The sequence below is a fragment of the Martes martes genome (genome assembly GCF_963455335.1).
Source record: "Martes martes genome assembly, chromosome: 8".
Classification (NCBI taxonomy): Eukaryota; Metazoa; Chordata; class Mammalia; order Carnivora; family Mustelidae; genus Martes; species Martes martes.
The window spans coordinates 4188579-4206158 of record NC_137895.1 but is presented as its reverse complement, the minus strand read 5'-3'; the positions used below and the strand labels follow the sequence as shown (position 1 = coordinate 4206158).

Genomic DNA, 17580 nt, shown 5'->3' with positions numbered 1-17580 from the left:
CCTCCTTCTGGCAGTGTCCCGGCAGCCAAGGGGTGGTAACGGGAGCGTGACGGCCGGCACTGGGCCGCACAAACCACGGCTGGGCTCTAGGATCATCTCATTTGTTAAGATCCTGACCACACGATTCCCTCCGACCCACAGGAGGAATGTCCAAGTGTTCCAGAGCCTGGGATGGGACTGAAAACATCCTCTTTATGCCCTCAGCAGGGCCGAGCCCTGACCCTCGCGGTCTTGGAAGTCAGAGCAAGGCGGGCAGGCTGGCTGGCGTGGCTCTGGGCCCGAGGGTGTAACGCGGGCGGACAGAGGGGCGAGTGTCCCACCTCCGGCCGGTTCCTGGGGCTTCTCTCCAGAATGACAAGAGCATGGAAGTCGGGGAAGTGCCGGCCGGGGAAGGCTGTGAGCATGAGACAGCCTGGGGGTGGCCGAGTGCCATGCTCCCAGGCGAAGGGGCGGGGCCCGGAGGGCCTTCCTTCTCCGGTCTGTGCCAACTTTCAGCAATTGTACTTTCTCAGATAATAGGGTGTTCTGACCCAACCGGTTGAATGAGAAAGTGGGCCACGTTGTTCTCTCGTACACGATGAGATGGCAACCAAGGCACGCGGTCCCGGGAGCTGCCCTTCTCTGCGTGGCGGCAGCCCCTCCTCGGTCCAGACATACCCACTAACGAAGGCTTTTGTGTCGGGCCCGATCAGGCGGGCACCTCCCAGACTGCAGTAGTTAACGACTTCTGTGATGCGTCAGTAAGGCGGGTAGAGCGGGAAGGACCGTTGAGGTTGGAACTGACGGGAAATGGGGCCGCAGTTATTTGTGTCTGTTTACTGAGCACATACTAGTGTCCCGTGCTGGGTGCTGGAGATGAAGCCGTAGAGCCATGGCCTGGTCCTTGGGAAAGGAGAGCTCTAGAAAGGGCCAGTCTCAGATCCGCCTCGTTCGAGAAAGTGCTAGGGGCGCTCTGGCTTTGGGGTCAGGGGAGCCCCTGGAAGAGTGTCGCATTCTCCGGTGCACGAGGCCTGCGGGAGCTGTACCAGAGCGTCACACTCCCTGCACAATCCACCCCTCCCCCCCACCCCACACGCTGGGCTAAGGCTTCCATCTGACAAATCAAAACCCGTCCTTGGACAGGGTACAGGCCACACAGACGTGGGTGAGCCTAAGTCCCGTGAAGGAGACTCTAGTGCCACCTGCTGGCCAGACCCACCAGGCCCTTCCTGAAATAACCGTGAGTGTGTGTTTGCCCATGCGCGCCAGAAGGCTTTCCAGGGAGGGCAATTTTGTGTCCGCCACTTACTCCAGACTGTGGAGTCATGGACGTGTCCTCACTGAGCTTTGACCTTCCCATCAGTAGAACAGGAAGACAAAGTGGGACAGTGACTTGAGTACACAAAGGAGAAACCCAGGTGTACCCAGCCCGATGCCAGGCGCCGTCCCTTAGGGTCTCCCAGGTCACCCGGAACACTCCCATTTGGCCTGGACTAGGTGTGCCTGGGGTTAGGCCGCCCCTCGGCAGCACCCTCTTCTGCTTACCTTCTTTACTGTCTCTCCCCTCTGTCTCTGGGCCCCCCATGCCTGACTTGTCGCCTACCATGGGGGACCATCCCCCAGGGAGGCTCATGGAGCTCACTCCAGGGCTGTCCTTTCTAAGTGCTCAGAATGGCAAGTGGCCAAGTAAGTGAAATGATTTCCTACCAGTCCCGATAAAGAGCTAGAGATAGGATGTAGAAGGAGACCACACTCACCAAGTGTAAAGTAAGTCCAGGTGACTCGACATGAGGCCTGGAAACATGAAGGGCTGAAAGGGAGACGTGGCGGAGGACTAGAACAGTACCTGCTCCTGGGTGGAGCATCCCAGCACAGTCAAGATGGCAGAACTCTCTGGGACAGGCTCTGCCATGCCCCATAGGGCTATGCACTTTGGTAGCTGCCATCAGAGTGTGAAGGCCCAGCTTTCAGGAGGCAGAAGATGGTTCGTGTCCCCATCCTGTCACAGGAAGTCAGGAGCTATCACCATCTTGTCACAGGAAGTTAGAACTATAACAGAAAGTTAGAACCTCTTCCCATCCTGTCACAGGAAGTTAGAACTTGTGACAGGAAGTCAGAACCTCTCCCCATCCTGTCACAGAAAGGTAGAACCTGCCACAGGAAGTTAGAAGCTCTTTCCATCCTGTCACAGGAAGTTAGAAGCCATCATCATTCTGTCACAGGAAATTAGAACCTATAACAGGAAATCAGAACCTCTTTCCATCCAGGAAGTTAGAAGCTCTTTCCATTCTGTCACAGGAAGTTAGAACCTATGAGAGGAAGTCAGAACCTCTCCCTGTCCTGTCACAGGAAGGTAGAACCTGCCACAGGAAGTTAGAGTCTCTTTCCATCCTGTCGCAGGAAGTTGGAAGCCATCATCATTCTGTCACAGGAGGTTAGAACCTATAACAGGAAATCAGAACCTCTTTCCATCCAGGAAGTTAGAGGCTGTCGTCATTCTGTCACAGGAAGTCAGAACCTCTCCCCATCCTGTCACAGAAAGGTAGAACCTACCACAGGAAGTTAGAAGGTCTTTCCATCCTATCACAGGAAGTTAGAAGCCATCATCATTCTGTCACAGGAAGTTAGAACCTATGACAGGAAGTCAGAACCTCTTCCCATCCTGTCACGGGAAGTTAGAAGCTCTTTCCCTTCTGTCACAGGAAGTTAGAACCTGTGACAGGAAGTCAGAACCTCTCCCCATCCTGTCACAGGAAGTTAGAACCTGTCTCTGTCTCCCATCACAGGAAGTCAGGAGCTATCACCATCTTGTCACAGGAAGTTAGAACCTGTGACAGAAAGTTAGAACCTCTTCCCATCCTGTCACGGGAAGTTAGAAGCTCTTTCCTTCTGTCACGGGAAGTTAGAACCTGTGACAGGAAGTCAGAACCTCTCCCCATCCTGTCACAGGAAGGTAGAACCTGCCACAGGAAGTTAGAACCTCTTTCCATCCTGTCACAGGAAGTTAGGAACCACCACCATCCTGTCACAGCGAGTTAGAACCTGTTTCCTCCTCCATTCCAAGCCCTGGCTGTCCCTGTGGACCCACAGGAACCTGCGCCTGGGGCACGAGGCTCAGCGAGGGGGCGGAGGAACAGACCTCCCTGCCAGAGCACAAATCTGGCTTCCTCACTCACTCTGCGACCTTGGGAAGGCCCCGAACTCTTCCGGGCTCAGTTTCCTCATCTGAAGAATGGCGCTCAACCCACGGCCCCAGAGCAGTTCCAGTGTCCCCACTAGAGAAAGCTTGATGATGAATGTCCACGCGCTTGATACGTGGCGGCAGCCGGGACTGCTAATGGCGGAGATGATCACTTCCGGGGTCCTCTCTGTGACCCACCAAGAGCCCTGTATGGCCCCGACCACTGTGTGGGTGAGGGGCCAGGCGCCTGGACGACACTCAGGGGGCAGGGCGAGCCTGGTGAGCGTGGCCCGGGGTGGGGCTCTGCCAGGGAGAGGGAACACGCCTCACTCCCGGCGCAGCCCTGGGCCCCAGCCACCCAGCGCCCCCTGAGGGTGTTGGAAGAGGCTAGTGGCTGAGTCAGCGGCCCGGAGGTCCACGGCGCCTCCCGCAGGTGAGTGAGGGGGGCTCTCCCTGTTGGCCGGACTGGCCAGAGGGGTGGCGGGAGGCCCCGCACAGCGAGCCCCCCGCTTTCCCTTGCGCTCTGTTGTCCCTCCGCTTGCTGAGTTTGCTCTGACCCTCTTCTTGTCTCTCTGTCCACTTTTCTTGCAGCCGCTGCGAGCGCTTGCCTTGCCATGAGAATCAGGAGTGCCCCAAGCTGCCTCTGAGAATAACGTACTACCACCTCTCTTTCCCCACCAACATCCAAGTGCCCGCGGTGGTTTTCCGCATGGGCCCCTCCAATGCCGTCCCTGGGGACAGCATGCAGCTGGCTATCACCGGCGGCAATGAGGAGGGCTTTTTTACCACCCGGAAGGTTAGCCACCACAGTGGGGTGGTGGCCCTCACCAAACCTGTCCCTGAGCCCAGGGACTTGCTCCTGACCGTCAAGATGGACCTCTACCGCCACGGCACCGTCAGCTCCTTTGTCGCCAAGCTTTTCATCTTTGTGTCTGCAGAGCTCTGAGCACTTGCTTTGGGCCGCCGGGGGCTCCCTCTTGTTGCTTTCCTAACCCTCCCCTCCGGGATTTTAATAAAGTCGTAGCAGGCGATCCCTACACAGCGTGCCTCGCGTGCCTTGGTTTTATTTCGCACGGTGGGGATTCTGCGCTGTTTGCCACCGTGGGGGGCGGGGGCGCTGGGCACCTGCCATTGTCTGGCCCCACCCCCGTGCGGTGACGGAGAAGTGTTTGTCATACGGTAGCGTGCATCGGGGGGTCCCTGTTGATGGAGGTCACCGAATACCTCACCAGGGAGCCCCAGGGCGGGGAGAAGGAGGCTCGCCGGTATCATTTCAGATAAACATCTCTTCTCCATTTTGTGCTGAGCCCAAAGGAGGAGGTGACCATTGAGGCCATTGAGCTCCTTCCTCTCTCGTTTTACAAACGTGGAAACCGAGGCCTAGAGAAGGGAGGGGGCTTGGCCAGGGTTTTGTGGCCCATTTGCGGCAGAGCTGGGCCGCGGGACCAGGGCTTCTGGGCCTGCTTGGTTTCCTTGCTGTATCGCATGGAGCTGACCGTTTGCTGGAGTCAGAAAAACTCGACTCTGAGATTCAAGCCTCTTTTCTGTTTGTCTTGATGAGAAGCCTGAACTTGTGGTGGAAAAACACTGGACACAGGTGTAGAATCTTGGCTGCAGCTCTTGCCTAAATAAGGTTGGTTGCCTCCGTTGGGGGTTGTGCCCCCGTGCCGGGAGGCGGTAAAGGACAACACAATAAATGTGCCTGCTCCTGGGAACCACTGAGCATGCTTCAGGCCCTTTGTGCATTACCTCCAGGGGTGCAAGGCAGGTGTCTCATCCCTATGGAGACTCAGGGAGGGAGAGTGATTTGCCCGAGATCACACAGCTGGTATTTGAACCTTGGCTTCACAGGGTTCCACACCTAGGGCTATTCCTTTCTACCACAGTCCCTTCAGCACGGGCCTTGACGCACCTGCCTCTCTTCACCTTCCCCACCATGATTCCAGCCAAACCATCGTCACAAGGCCCCAGAGTGCCTTTCAGGCCCTGTGGAACTTCGTCCTTGCATGCATCTCCAGCCTGCCTTCGAATTGTTCTCCCCTTGGTCACTTCCCTTGAGCCACACTGCTGAGTTCTTTGCTGTCTCAGGCCCTTTGCACATGCTTTGCACCCTCGGCTTAAAAGTTGGTTGAAGCTCAGCTTAAGCGTTCCTTTCTCAGTGAGGCCTTCCTCAACACCCTTGGGTTTGTTGTCTCCTCTATGAGTCTTTCTCATAACACTTCATCGTTATGCTTATCACTGTTCGCTCTTCCCGTGTGTCTGTGTTTCACATCTGTCTTCTCCACCACCCAGAAGCCTCTGTGATGGCAGAGACCAGCTTCATCTCACTTGGTGATGTGTCCCTAGCTCCTGGTGAGCTGCCTAACACATAGTATGTGCTCTGTCCATATCTGTTGAGGGAAAGGATGACTTTCTGCCAACACTGGCTTATGTCTCTAGCATTTTCTGTGATTGCCGATGCTGTTTCCGAGCAGAAACAAGAGGGGAAGGCAGAATGCCACAGAGGAATCAAGTAAAGGATATTGCAGGATCCTAAGATCCTTTCTACAGTGACATGTAAGTTGGTGGGGGAGCGTGTCCTGGCCTTGCCATCTGGTAGGGGAGACAGACGTACAGGAAACTGTGCCCTGTTCTTTTTGATAGAAGCAGCAATGAAGTTGCCATGGAACCATGCACACTTCTAGCCAGTCACCTCAAGCCTCCAATCTGTCTCCCATACCTCTCTCTGATCATATCTGGTCTGGACAAGCTCCTAGTCTCCTATCTTCTAGTGCATTCTCCAAGCTACAACTAGAGGGCCCCCTCTGAAGGGCTGGTCTGGTGATGTCCCTCTCTCATTAGGACCTTCTGTGGTTCTTTTCTATGAAGAGATGAAGTTCAACTCTCTTGAATGGCATTCAAGGCTCTGCCCACCTCTCTAGCTTCATCCTAGCTAATCCTCTTTGTTCTAGCCATGCAGAGTTGCTTGCCCTTCCCTGAATGTGCCTGCCCTTGGCTTTAGCATGTGCCATACCATCCTTCTGCAAACTGCTCTTCTCCTTGAAGCGTGAGCTCAAAGATCACCTCCTCCGTGAAGACTTTCCTTAGTCTGAGCTCTCATAGCCCTGGACATACTCCATCTGAACATTTTCCCCGTTATCTTATGGTTGTTACTTTTTATTATCTCTACTGCACTGGGGCCCCTTTGAGGACAGGGATTATGTCTGTATTCTTTACAATTTCAGAGTGGCCTAGAAGGAGTTCAGTAAACATCTGAATAAACATATAGATGGATGGATGCATGCATGGTTGGTTGGATGGACAGATTGATGGATGGATGGTTGGATGGATGAATGGATGGATAGTGGATGGATGATGGATGGATGGATGGGTGGATGGGTGTTGGATGGATGGATGGATGATGATGATGGATGGAGGGTGGATGGATGATGGATGTATGGGTGGTGGATGGATGATGGATGGATAGATGGATGGACAGTTGGACGGAGTGATGGGTGGATGGTTGGATGGATGGATGATGGATGGTTGGAGGGATGGATGATATTTTCAAGGCTCAGTTCAAATATCACCTTCTGTGAAGTCAGCGTGTTACAGCAGGGATCTAGTTATTGCATTCAATTATTCTTTCATCATGATCCAGATTATTCAGATTGGAAGAAACATTTTTCCTTCATGTCCATAGGAGTATCAAGTTGGGGAAAGCTCTTAAGGGCTTTAGAGGCCATGCATTGACCTTACAGGATTTTCCAGAGTCCCTTTTGCAACATTCCCACCAACGGACCTTCCAGGTTTGCTTGTACTCTCCTTTGTTTGTGGAACTCCCTACACCTTAAGGTGGCCTGTTCCATTTTAGGACACCCCTGCTGTCTCTGTGTGTGTGCCTGAGAGCACATGAGGGGCTGTATCTGCATTACCTGAAGGCTCATCTCTACCCTGTAGTTCCTTGGGGCTACATAGTGATAGTCCTACCTCGTACTGCTGAGATAATGCAGGGCAGAAATATAACAAAAGAAACAAGCGTTGGAATGTCCTCCTTGACATTTACTAGTTTTATGAACTATTCAAAGTCATAGATAAGTCATTGGCCTTTCAGAGCTTCATGGCCCCCTTATGGGTTATTTTGAAGATTAGTTGCAATTGCAAATGAGGCATTATCTGGTATATATAGTAGGCAGTCAGTAAGTGTTGGCTTCTTCATTCATTGGAAGGAATTGAGTGTTCATTTGGACCTTGAGTTAAACGGGAAATGAAGCTTCAGAGGGTTTGAATGTGTCCAAGGTCACTGCCATCACCTCTGACTAACTCCTAGGCCTCTGTTCTTCTGACTCGATCACTGTACTAACTCTAGCTCCCAAGGGCAAATGATAATAATCATGATGTCATTATTATAATGATAATAATCATAGCTATGATAGCTAACACGTGTACCGTTTACTGAGGCCCAGGCACTGCTCCAAGCATTTAACTCAATTAACCCTCCCAACAGCCTTGTGAGGAAAATGCTGCTATGATTCCCCCATTTCACATGGAAGACTTGGAGGCATAGAGAAGATAAGTAACCTGCCCAAACTCCCACAGCTGGTATCAGGTGGGGCTGGGATTCAAACACAGGCAGCCCGGCTCTGGAGTCTTCTCTGAAACCCTGCCCCCCCCTGCTGCCTCAAATGCTGTGAAGAGGGTGGGATTTCCAGGATTTGTCAGTGTTGGTCAGATTGTTAGTCTGGCCTTATTTCTGAAATCATGGATACAATCCCTATTCTGTCATTCTCAGGTGTAGAATAGGACGTTTTATTAGCTAAAGAGGGAGGCGGTGTGGTATAGAGGGAAAAGCTGTGAAGATTAAATGAGACAACGTGTGAGGACTGTCTAGCACGCAGAATCTGGGAAGATGCGGCTGCATAGTGTTTGAAGCTCTCTGGACCCCAACCCAAAACACACAGACGGCTGGACAAATCACGGAAAACATGCCCAACTAAACAAGGTGACATGATATCCTTAAGAACCCTAAGATACAGTTCGCGTCCACCTGCCTGGTCTTAGCACCTGTGCAGAAAGGCAGTGGAAGACTCCGGAAGAGTCGACAGGCGTTCCCTAGAAAACACAATAGAAAAGTTTTGGAGCAGTGGCTGAGACTGGGAGACACTTTGCTCATTCCATTGCAGTGCGTGTGAGGAGCTCGTGGACATGTAGAGAGAATGGAGCCATCTAGCCCCTAGGAACTCTTGGAACTGAGCCAGCAAGGATTGCCTTAAGGTCGGGATCTCACACTATGGAGAAGCTGTTGGAAGTGAAATGCAGAGTTGAATAGGAGGGAGACAATAGACTGCAGATAAAGGAAGTCCAGGTAAACGTAGAGGAATATTAGAAAGTAAGGTGCTGCAAATGACAGAAAAGGGAGCTCTGTGAAGCAGAGCAGCTGCTGTAACTATGCCTTTTTCTAAAATTTCGGGATAATTAATTTCACTTGGAAATGATCAACCAAAAAGTATCAGTGCGGAATCGCATATAAAATTATTGTAAGAGAAAGGATGAAAAGAATGGAATGGCATCTCTCTGCGTAATGTAAGCACACTAGAAAGATATGCTCCAAATCCACATCAAAACTGTAACCTATAGCAAAACAAAGTAAAAGCATTAGGAAAATGGTCGAAAATGGACAAAAACTGTAAGTCAGAATAAGGAAAAATTGAGAAATGAAGTGACAGAACCCAGGAAATAATTTAAAATTATAGCAAAAAGCAACTGCAGAAATAAATATTTGAGAGAAAGAGTGGCCGAGAAGAAGACAAATTTTACAGATCAAAAAAGAAATAGAAGAGATGAAAGGGCTTAAAGAGAAAGTGACAGACATTGAAGACACACAATGAAGACCCAACATACAGATAATAGAAATCTCTGAGGACTGAGCCCACAACAAAGGAAAGAAATAAGTATTAAAAAATGGTAACTCAAAGAAGTTCCCAGAAATTAAAAAAAAAAAAGATTTGAAAATCGACACTGAGAAAACACACAGCATGCCTGAACATACCTACTCAGAACCGCAAATACCAAAACATAGTCTTGTAAAGTTATCAGACCATGAAAGAAAGAGAAGACAAACATCTAGCAGGCATCTAGGTAAGACCAGCAACAACGCTTAAGGGGAAAAATTATATTGACATCAGACTTCTTCACAGCAACACTTATGCTAGAAGATGGTGAATACTTAGGATCCTCAAGAAAACAGAGGCCAAGATTATACACCCAACAAAACAGACTTGTGTGCACAAAGGACACAAAATATTACCATCATGCGAAAGTACTGCTGTGCAAGCATTAGGCATAGTTACACATCCAGCTACAACCAAGTGAGTGTTACAAGGAAATCGTATTCTGTGAATTGTTATACTTTCAAACAATGTAGAAAGAGCACATCTGTTAAAAACTGCAGGTAGAGTAGGGAGGACATAGCCAGACAAACATTACTTTAAGTACTTATGTCAGTGGTGATAATTTTAGCATTGCTCTTCTGAGACTAAAGTGTCAGAATATGGAATAATTATGTCAATAATTGTGGAATATTCTATCATCTCCTATGTACCTAAGAGCCAGGATTCTGTTATGGAAGAACAGGGATTCCTTTGTAATATAGAAGAGATTAAAAGATGTGTGGTTATTGTTTTGAATTAGAAATAGAAGTAGGAATTCATGATATATTTTACCTTTAAAAATCCACTGAAGAGGCCTGGAGGCAAGGGCGAAGCCAGCAGCACCCACCATACCTGGTACCTAGGGTGTGGTCTTGAAATACCATTTTCCACTTTAAAAAAACTCAAACAAACCCAAGACTTCTTGGAGAAGTAGCTGGGGAAGGAAAAGTACAAGATGAGACGGACCACCCTGTTGTGACATAGATTAAAAGAGCTACAGATTCCTGGGGCCACTCTGATCTTCCCTCTGACCAAAGAGGGGAAAGCTTGAGTTCTAGCAAAGGATAATAATTGCAATGGATTGAAATTCATCAAATAGTTTAAATCCATGAGTTCATACTGATATTTTAAAAAAATCAACGGGCATGCTCTGGGTGATGATGGAGAGAGAGAGAAAATTCATGATCCTAAAAACTTGTAAAAATAAGGCAAGAATCGGGCATTGATCTTGCTTTTCTTCTATGAACGATACCCCCTGTAACCGGACAGCGTATGAGGGGCAGCGCTCTTTCCAGAAGTATTCCAACTAACATACTGAAAAGAAATGACAGAGTCAGACTACCAGCATTTTGCAATCCCCGATGAATCAGCGGGTCTAGGCCCTGAGCATCGACAGCTGCTGACATCACAGAGAGAGAGACAACCAGACACCAGGTGCCCCCCGATAGAAGAGACATCACCAATGTCATCTTGCCAAAGGGCCCGGGCCTGCATCTGGTCGGGTCTGGATCCAGCAGCCAGTGTGGCAGAAATGTAGGGGACCGAAGAACTCGCTGCGCAGCACCACGAGGGCGCAGTAGGCAGGTCCGCATGGGGGAAGCTCTATGGCTCAGAGACTTCCAGCTCCCTAACAGATCAACTTCTGGGAAACGAAGAGACAGAGGAAACCTGCAGATTAAAAAGGACTTGAGAGCATGTTTGTCTCACGGACCAATCTAAACGGCTATGTCTCGAGGTGCGCACCCGTGTGATACGAACCGTAAAAAATGCCAGGTGGGCGATGCTGGCACTGTCAGGACAGGGGTCCTGGGGAGGGGGCAGGCACGCAGAGGGGTGCTGAGGTTGGTGCGGGCACATGAAGGGGTCTCAGGTGGCAGATGGAGGATCTCTTTCTTGACCTGAGCAGCGATCGTGATACTCATTAAACGGTGTCTTTGTTCCGGGTAGGTTTTGCATCTGTGTTTTATTTTACAATAAGGAGGATTTAAAATCTGTCTGGCAAACAAGCCCCCCTGACCCTTCCTCTCCCCACCCCCAGTCTGTCGCATGACACTGGGGGTCTGACTTCCTTGTGCTGGGCACTGAGCCGGGCACTACGCCTGCAGCTCCCGCCCTTCCTACCCCCGCGACCCACCTGACTGGGGGCTCTGGGGAGGCCGGACCACATCTCCCATGTTTGCTTCGGCGTCCCTGGTGCCTCGCACCCTGTAGGGCTTCAACACACGCTTGTCGAGCCCGTGAATCTGCAGTGGCGGAAACTGAAGCCCAGTCCGTACAGTTGGGCCAACAGCAGAGCTTCGCCTGCCCACCGCCAGGGCAGATGGACATCGGAGTGTGGGTCCCGGTCCAGTTGGCAGGAAGGGCTCTGCGGCAGCCTCGCCGAGCAGCTGGGCTGCGGAGGCCACCGGGCCTCTCCGGCGGGGCGTCTCTGGGTCAGGCGTTCCCCGCCAGGCCACCTGCGGCTCCTCGTGGAGCTGGGTCTCTGGGGGAGGGGCAGTTCCGACTTTCCCATCCGCCCCTTGTGCTGTGATTCCCCTCAGGCTCCGCCAGGAGAAGACAGACACCGTCCGCTGCGTCAAGTCCTGCCGTCCCAACGACGTCACCTGCGTGCTGGACCCAGTGCACACCATCTCACATACCGTCGTGTCGCTGCCCACCTTCCGAGAGTTCACCCGCCCTGAAGGTGAGTGGAGCTTGAGCCGAGAGCTCGGCCGCCAAGGAGCTACATCCTGGTAAAGACACGGAGTGGCCTTGGCAGCTCCCGGTGTCCCCAGAGCGCACGGCACCACGCCGGCCCGTTCCTGGCTCTCCGGTCAGGAGAACGCTTCTTCTGGGTCACAGCTGTTTGGCAAACAGCTGTTGAGCATTGACTCTGCGCCAAGTACTAGGGCATCAGGGAGGGCTTCTGGGAGGAAGTGACTTCTATGCCGGGGCCCACGTTGTCAGTAGTAGGTAAGTAGTGAAAGTGGGGAGCCAGGAGAGTGGAAGGTGCCAAGTGGAGAACTCATCTGGAAAGGTCTGGAGGTGAGTTTGGGGGGCGGTGGGTATTGGAGGAACAAAGCCAAGTTTTTCTGGCTGGAGTGGGAGAGGCTTGGCAAGAGACAGGCTGGGAAGGATAAGCCCTAACTTGGGGCGGAGGTTTCCACTGCAAGGCTCTTGGGAGCCATCGCAGGGCTGGGCCTGATGCTATGGGCATGTACAGAAAGGTCACCGTGGAGACTGAGGGGCTAGACCGGATCCAGGGAGCCCAGGAGTGAGTCAGGGTTCCCAGCCCCACCCTGCAGGCGGCTCCTGGCCGGCTGTGTAGACCGGCCATCACATCACCCTTCCCGCGGGGGGTGGGGCCTGGGGCGCGGCACCCTCCCGGCACCTGGACGCCTTGCTCCCCGGAGTGCAGCCCCTATGCTGAGGCTGCCGTGGTCTCCAGCCACCCCTTCCTCCGTGGCGTCTTCATCCCTGGCCTTGGGAGGAGCTCACCGTGATTGATTCATGGGGCAAATGTGGACGGGGCCTCCGGGATATCAGGCTCAGGGCCAGGGTCTGGGGCACAGCAATCAGGAAGAGCTCCCTGGCCCCCCGAGGGGAGAGGTGCAGTTGAGTCAGCATGACCGAGCCCCATGTCTACACACTGTGATAGCCTCCCCCGGAGACACGGGAGCACGGGCCAGAACACAGCTCCCCGTTGTGGGGGGTGGAGGGAGTGCTGAGGGCAGGAGAGGCTCCCCAAGGATATGGTTGCCTGAAAGAGTGGGTGGCCCATCCCCCCTACCCTCCCACTGACCCGTTCTTCTAGAAAAAGGAGAGGCCCAGAAACTCTGCAGGGTGGCAGGGGCTTGGATCGGAGGAAATCACTGACTGGTGTTTGTCTTGTGCCAAATGACAGGTTCCACCAAACCACAGACAAACCCTTCCTAAACCCCTAAGAGCCGGTTTTGTGGCCTCTCGGGCAGTGCTGGTCTGGGAGTGGATTCTACAGGGAGTTGAGTGTGGCTGGGGATGTCTATTAACATCTGGGGCCCAGGCAATCCTGATCTTGACCTTTGGGGCTGAAAGGACCCTTAGCGGGCACTGGCGGTGTCTGTCTGCTGCCTTCACTCTATAGATGAGGAAATGGAGGCCCAGAGAGAAGACACCTCCAGATTGCCCAGAGCCAGGGTAGAATCAGGGCCTTGTGCCCCCAGCCCAGGGCAGCTGGCCCTGCTTTACGCGGGGTAGCCGGGGAGATGGACACAGCCACCAGACTGCCCAGTCCGCCCTGAGAAGCGGCTTTTCTGACCCACATCCCCACGGGACAGGAGACCACCCTGCTCTCCCGCCCTTGCTGACCTCTTCCCCTTTGTCCGCGCATCCACCCCCCCCCTTCTTCCCAGCTCCACGAAGATCTATGACTAATGACTAACTGTGCCTCAGCCCTGCCACGGCTGCCCGTTAGCTGCAGGATCTCAGGGAGTACCCAGAGCTTCTCCAGGCCTCAGTTTCCCCACTGATCAAAAGGCGGCTAGGCGATGACCTGTGAGCCCTCGGCCCCCTCTGCCTTCTCCATGCGGGGCTTGCCGGCCCTGGGCTCTCGGGACCCAAGGGTGCGTCTCCAGGGGCTCCAAGCTGTGCCTCCCTCCCGCAGAGATCATCTTTCTCCGGGCCATCATGCCCGTGTATCCTGCCAACCACGCCGACATCATCTTCGACATCACTGAAGGGAACCTGCGGGACTCCTTTGATATCATCAAACGCTACATGGACGGCATGACTGTGGGTGAGTGGCCGGGGACGTTCAGGTCCTCCCAGGCGATGGCCTCGCGGAGGCCCGTTAGACCAGGCTGCTGGGGAAAACTCTCTGGGCCAGCCCAGGTGCCATCGGAGTCTCCCTCCGAAGTCCCTCCTGTCCCTCAGGGCCAGCTGGAGCCTCCTCCCGCCCCTCAAGGCAATCACTGGCGAGGAGGGGATCTGCTCCTGGCTGTGCGCCAGGTCTTGGGGGGCGACCCCGGGGGGCTCCGTGTCCTGCCTGTGAAGGGGCGGATTCACTAGATCTCTGTGTCACAGTCGTGAACCGACGCTATCACACAGGTGGCGCACTTGTCTCAGAGCTTGGGCAGTCCCCGGCGGTGGGACCTGATGGATTCTTATTCTTGTGGCGCGACGGAGGGAATAGCGAATGGGGGTCTGAGGCCAGGCTCCGGCCTCGGCCCCAGACTGCTTGCCTTGCCGTGTGTCCAGTCGATCGATGTCCCTGCCGGCGGGTCACAGCGCCCGGCCCTTGAGCAGAGAGTGGGGGAAGGGCACCAGCCCTCTCCTGAACTTTTAGAGACCTTTTAGAGACCTCGAGGTCGTGGGGGATGGAAACGGTCACAGCGGCCATTTAGACTCTGAGATGAGCAGCCGAGGGCCAGGCCCTGTCCTCGCACGGGCCTCAGGTTCTCCGTTGTGGGTGGGCGGCGAGGGCTGTGTGGTGTCCCGGCCCTGGATCCGAGCGGCGGCCCTTCCGCAGAGCGTTTTGGAACAGGGTCTCTAGGTGGCGCTGTTGGATCTCCGAACCCGGCCCCTGCGCCCGGATGCCGCCAACCGTTGTTACCGCGGCGGCCGGAGCGCAGGGATCGTTACTCCCCGGTTGCCAGAGAGCCATTTATAGCGACTTTACAAGCTCTTAAATGGGTTTGCATGCTGTAAACACGACTGAGTCATTTAGGGGCTCCCCACCCCCAGCCGCCTCCTCCGCTAGTTGGCAGCAGGAATAATTAGTTAATTACAATTAATGGTACATTAGTCCTCCCTGGGATCCCAGAGGGAGGGATGCAGTTGGCTGTCAGCAGTCCTAAAACTGGCTGCTTGCCCTCAGTCACTGCCCACCCCGGGCCTCAGTTTCCCCCACATTAGCTGAACAGGCCCTACGGTCAGGGCCCCAGGGAGGAGAGCAGGCGGGAGGAGGGAGGGTCAGGCTTTGTGCCGTTTGGGGGGTGGTGGTGAGCGCTACCTGCCGACGCTGGCCTCCAGAAGCCCACGTCCCCCCAGCCCCGTGCGTGAGGCTGAGCCGGCCGGGGGAGCAGCAACACTGCCTCGCTGCGGGTAAATCACCCCCTCGCGCAGTGAATCACCCCCTTGCAGGGTAAGTCACAGCTTTAGAACTGTAAGAGCCGGACTCCGAGCCTTCTGCCTCACCCGCTCACTCCTTCCCTTCTGCTCCGTCCCTGAGCCCCCATCTGTCCGGGAGCCCGGACTGGACACTGCGGGGACACAGGTGAACAAACACCATGCAGACCCTGCCCCGGGGGGCTTTGCATTCCAGCGGGGGAGATCGACAGCCCAAAATAGATCATCAAAATCTGACACTGAAGAGACTGACAAGCCTCTGTGGCCCCACGAGGCCTCTCTAGGGGGTGGCACCTTGTAATGTTTGTGCCTCATGGTCCCGGCTAAATCCTTCCTGGATGACCCACGCCTGGGGGTTGAGCAGTGGCTGGGCCTGGATCCAGTGCCCACCAGTGCATTTTTCTAGCCGCATCTGTACTCCAGACAGAGTCAACCTGGGAGCCTCCGTTTCGCGGCTTCCCATCCACTGGGGCAGAAAATCTTGGCGTGTCAGAGCCTGGAGGCTCCTAGAGACCATCTCTTTCCAACTGCTTTGTAGAGGGGGAAACCGAGGCCCAGAGAGGCGAGAGTGTGCCCGTCTTCTCACGGTGCCTCAGGGCAGAGTGGGGAACCGAATGGAGCCCCTGGGAATGGAATGTGCTGTCCCTCACTGCGCTTGGTCACGCGTGCTCTGGTCTTTGGAATCCGGGCTGGGGCTGCGTGGAGGAGGGCCCAGGCTAGCCCCGGGGGATTCGTCCTGCTTCCGGTGGACTCGGCCTCCTCCACTCCTCGCTGTGATCGCCAGGCATCCATCTGGCCGGGGTTTGGCCTGGGGTCCCAGGGTCCTCGTGCTGATGCCATCTCCCAGATTGAGGACTGAGGCCAGGGGAGTCCGGATGGCAAGGTCCGGCTGGGGTGGGACCTGGGCTGGGTTTCGGGTTGGGCTCTCATCTCTGCCCACCGGTCGCTGCCTTATCTCTCTGCTTGGGTCTCCTCCTCTTTCCCTCTCCTCCTCTGTCCCAAATAACTCCTGTTCACCCCAGGAGCTCCTGGGCCCCTGGGGGTGGCCGTGGTGGTGCAGCTCCAGGCCTATCCACCTGTGGTGAATGGTTTGCTGCTGGACCCGAGCCCAGGCATGAGTAGCCCACAAGCCACAGCCAAACTGTTTACCCCACACCCCTCTCGGGTCTCACCAATACCTTCAGGGATGGGTGCAGTCGTCTCTCTCGGGCAAAGAAGGGAACGGAGTTAATCAACCACACTGGGACTGGGCATCTGAAACTCAGTGGGACCTGGGTATTTGCCAACTTGTTTTTAGGGGTGCAGTTCTCATTTCAAGCAATGTCTTAGGAATCCTGTGTGTCAGTGGAAAAGAAGAAAGTGTTTTCTGGGGCCACTCATACCTGCTGTCTGCATGACCAGCAGGATGTGGGAGGGCTCCTGGGGCCCAAAGAGAACTAATGTGCAGCCCCATGCTGCCCATACTGCCTGGGAAGGGACACTGACCCGCTCACAGGTGTCAGCTGAACACCTGCCCGCTTTAGGCCATGCCCTATATGGATACTGGACACCGAGGTCAGGAAGGCTTCCTGGAGGAGGTGAGGTCTGAGCTGAGTCTTGACACATGTGAAGAAGCAACTGACACTTAGTGAGAGCCAGGAGAGCAAGAGGCTTGTCCTTGGCCACTCGGTGTTGGGGGCAAAGCGGGCCTAGAGCCCCGTGCTCCCCGAACACCCGGGGCTAGAGCCCGCTGACGGCTGGGGCTGACTTGGCCAAAGTGACTGAGGGTTTGGGTCCCAGAGAAACGCGGCGTGCACAAGCTGCCAGGACCCTGGGGCCACAGAGCTCATTCTGCCCCCGAATAACAGAAAAAGAAAGTGCCCCAAGTCCACTCAGAACCTAAAAGGGCCAGGCCTTCCCCTAATGTATCCCTTAAAAGCCCGTTCTTAGTGGGGATAAAGGCGGCTCTGCCCAGGTCTGAGCCTGCTGTCTGCCCAAAGCCCGCGCAGCCATCTGTTGCATTCCTCCTTCACCAGCTGTCAGAGAAAAATGAAGAAAGCATTTTTAGGCCGTGCAAAAATGCCCTCTTAATGCTGAGGTACCCTCGGGCCACGACGAAGGCCTCCTCACCCAGCCCCATGCTCAGACTTCGCTCTGCGGGCCACGGGCTGCGGTCAGGGGCTGTGCCGAGAAGGGGTCCTTCTGGTACTAGCTCGGCACTCGCAGGGGGCCCTGGCCGAGCGGGTGCAGGCTGGGTCCTGTCAGCTCCCCCGCCGCGGGGGGCCGCCCCCTCCCCAGGCCTCAGGGCCCCGGTGGGCCTCAGAGCCTCAGCCCTCCCTGCCACCCCCCTCCTCCCTGCTTCTTTTCAGCTCTTTTTCCGAGGACAGGAACATAAAATCTGTCTATCCTGAGGCTCAGCTTTGCCAACATTTCTGTGAAAACCTCCCC

The 17580-nt window shown here is 54.5% G+C and overlaps 1 protein-coding gene across 4 annotated transcripts in view; it reads left to right on the top strand.

Moving 5' to 3' along the window:
• The window catches only part of FBLN1 (fibulin 1), a 78433-nt gene that overhangs the window by 44682 nt on the left and 16171 nt on the right, over positions 1 to 17580 (top strand). For 2 of the 4 annotated variants that reach the window (XM_080811393.1, XM_080811392.1), the window contains exons 15-16: positions 11610 to 11752; positions 13691 to 13822. In XM_080811393.1, the coding sequence (XP_080667519.1) occupies positions 11610 to 11752; positions 13691 to 13822 (275 nt within the window). Of the gene's footprint in view, positions 1 to 3751; positions 4200 to 11609; positions 11753 to 13690; positions 13823 to 17580 lie in introns of those variants that run through there. The other 2 variants (XM_080811395.1, XM_080811394.1) reach the window with 1 other exon arrangement.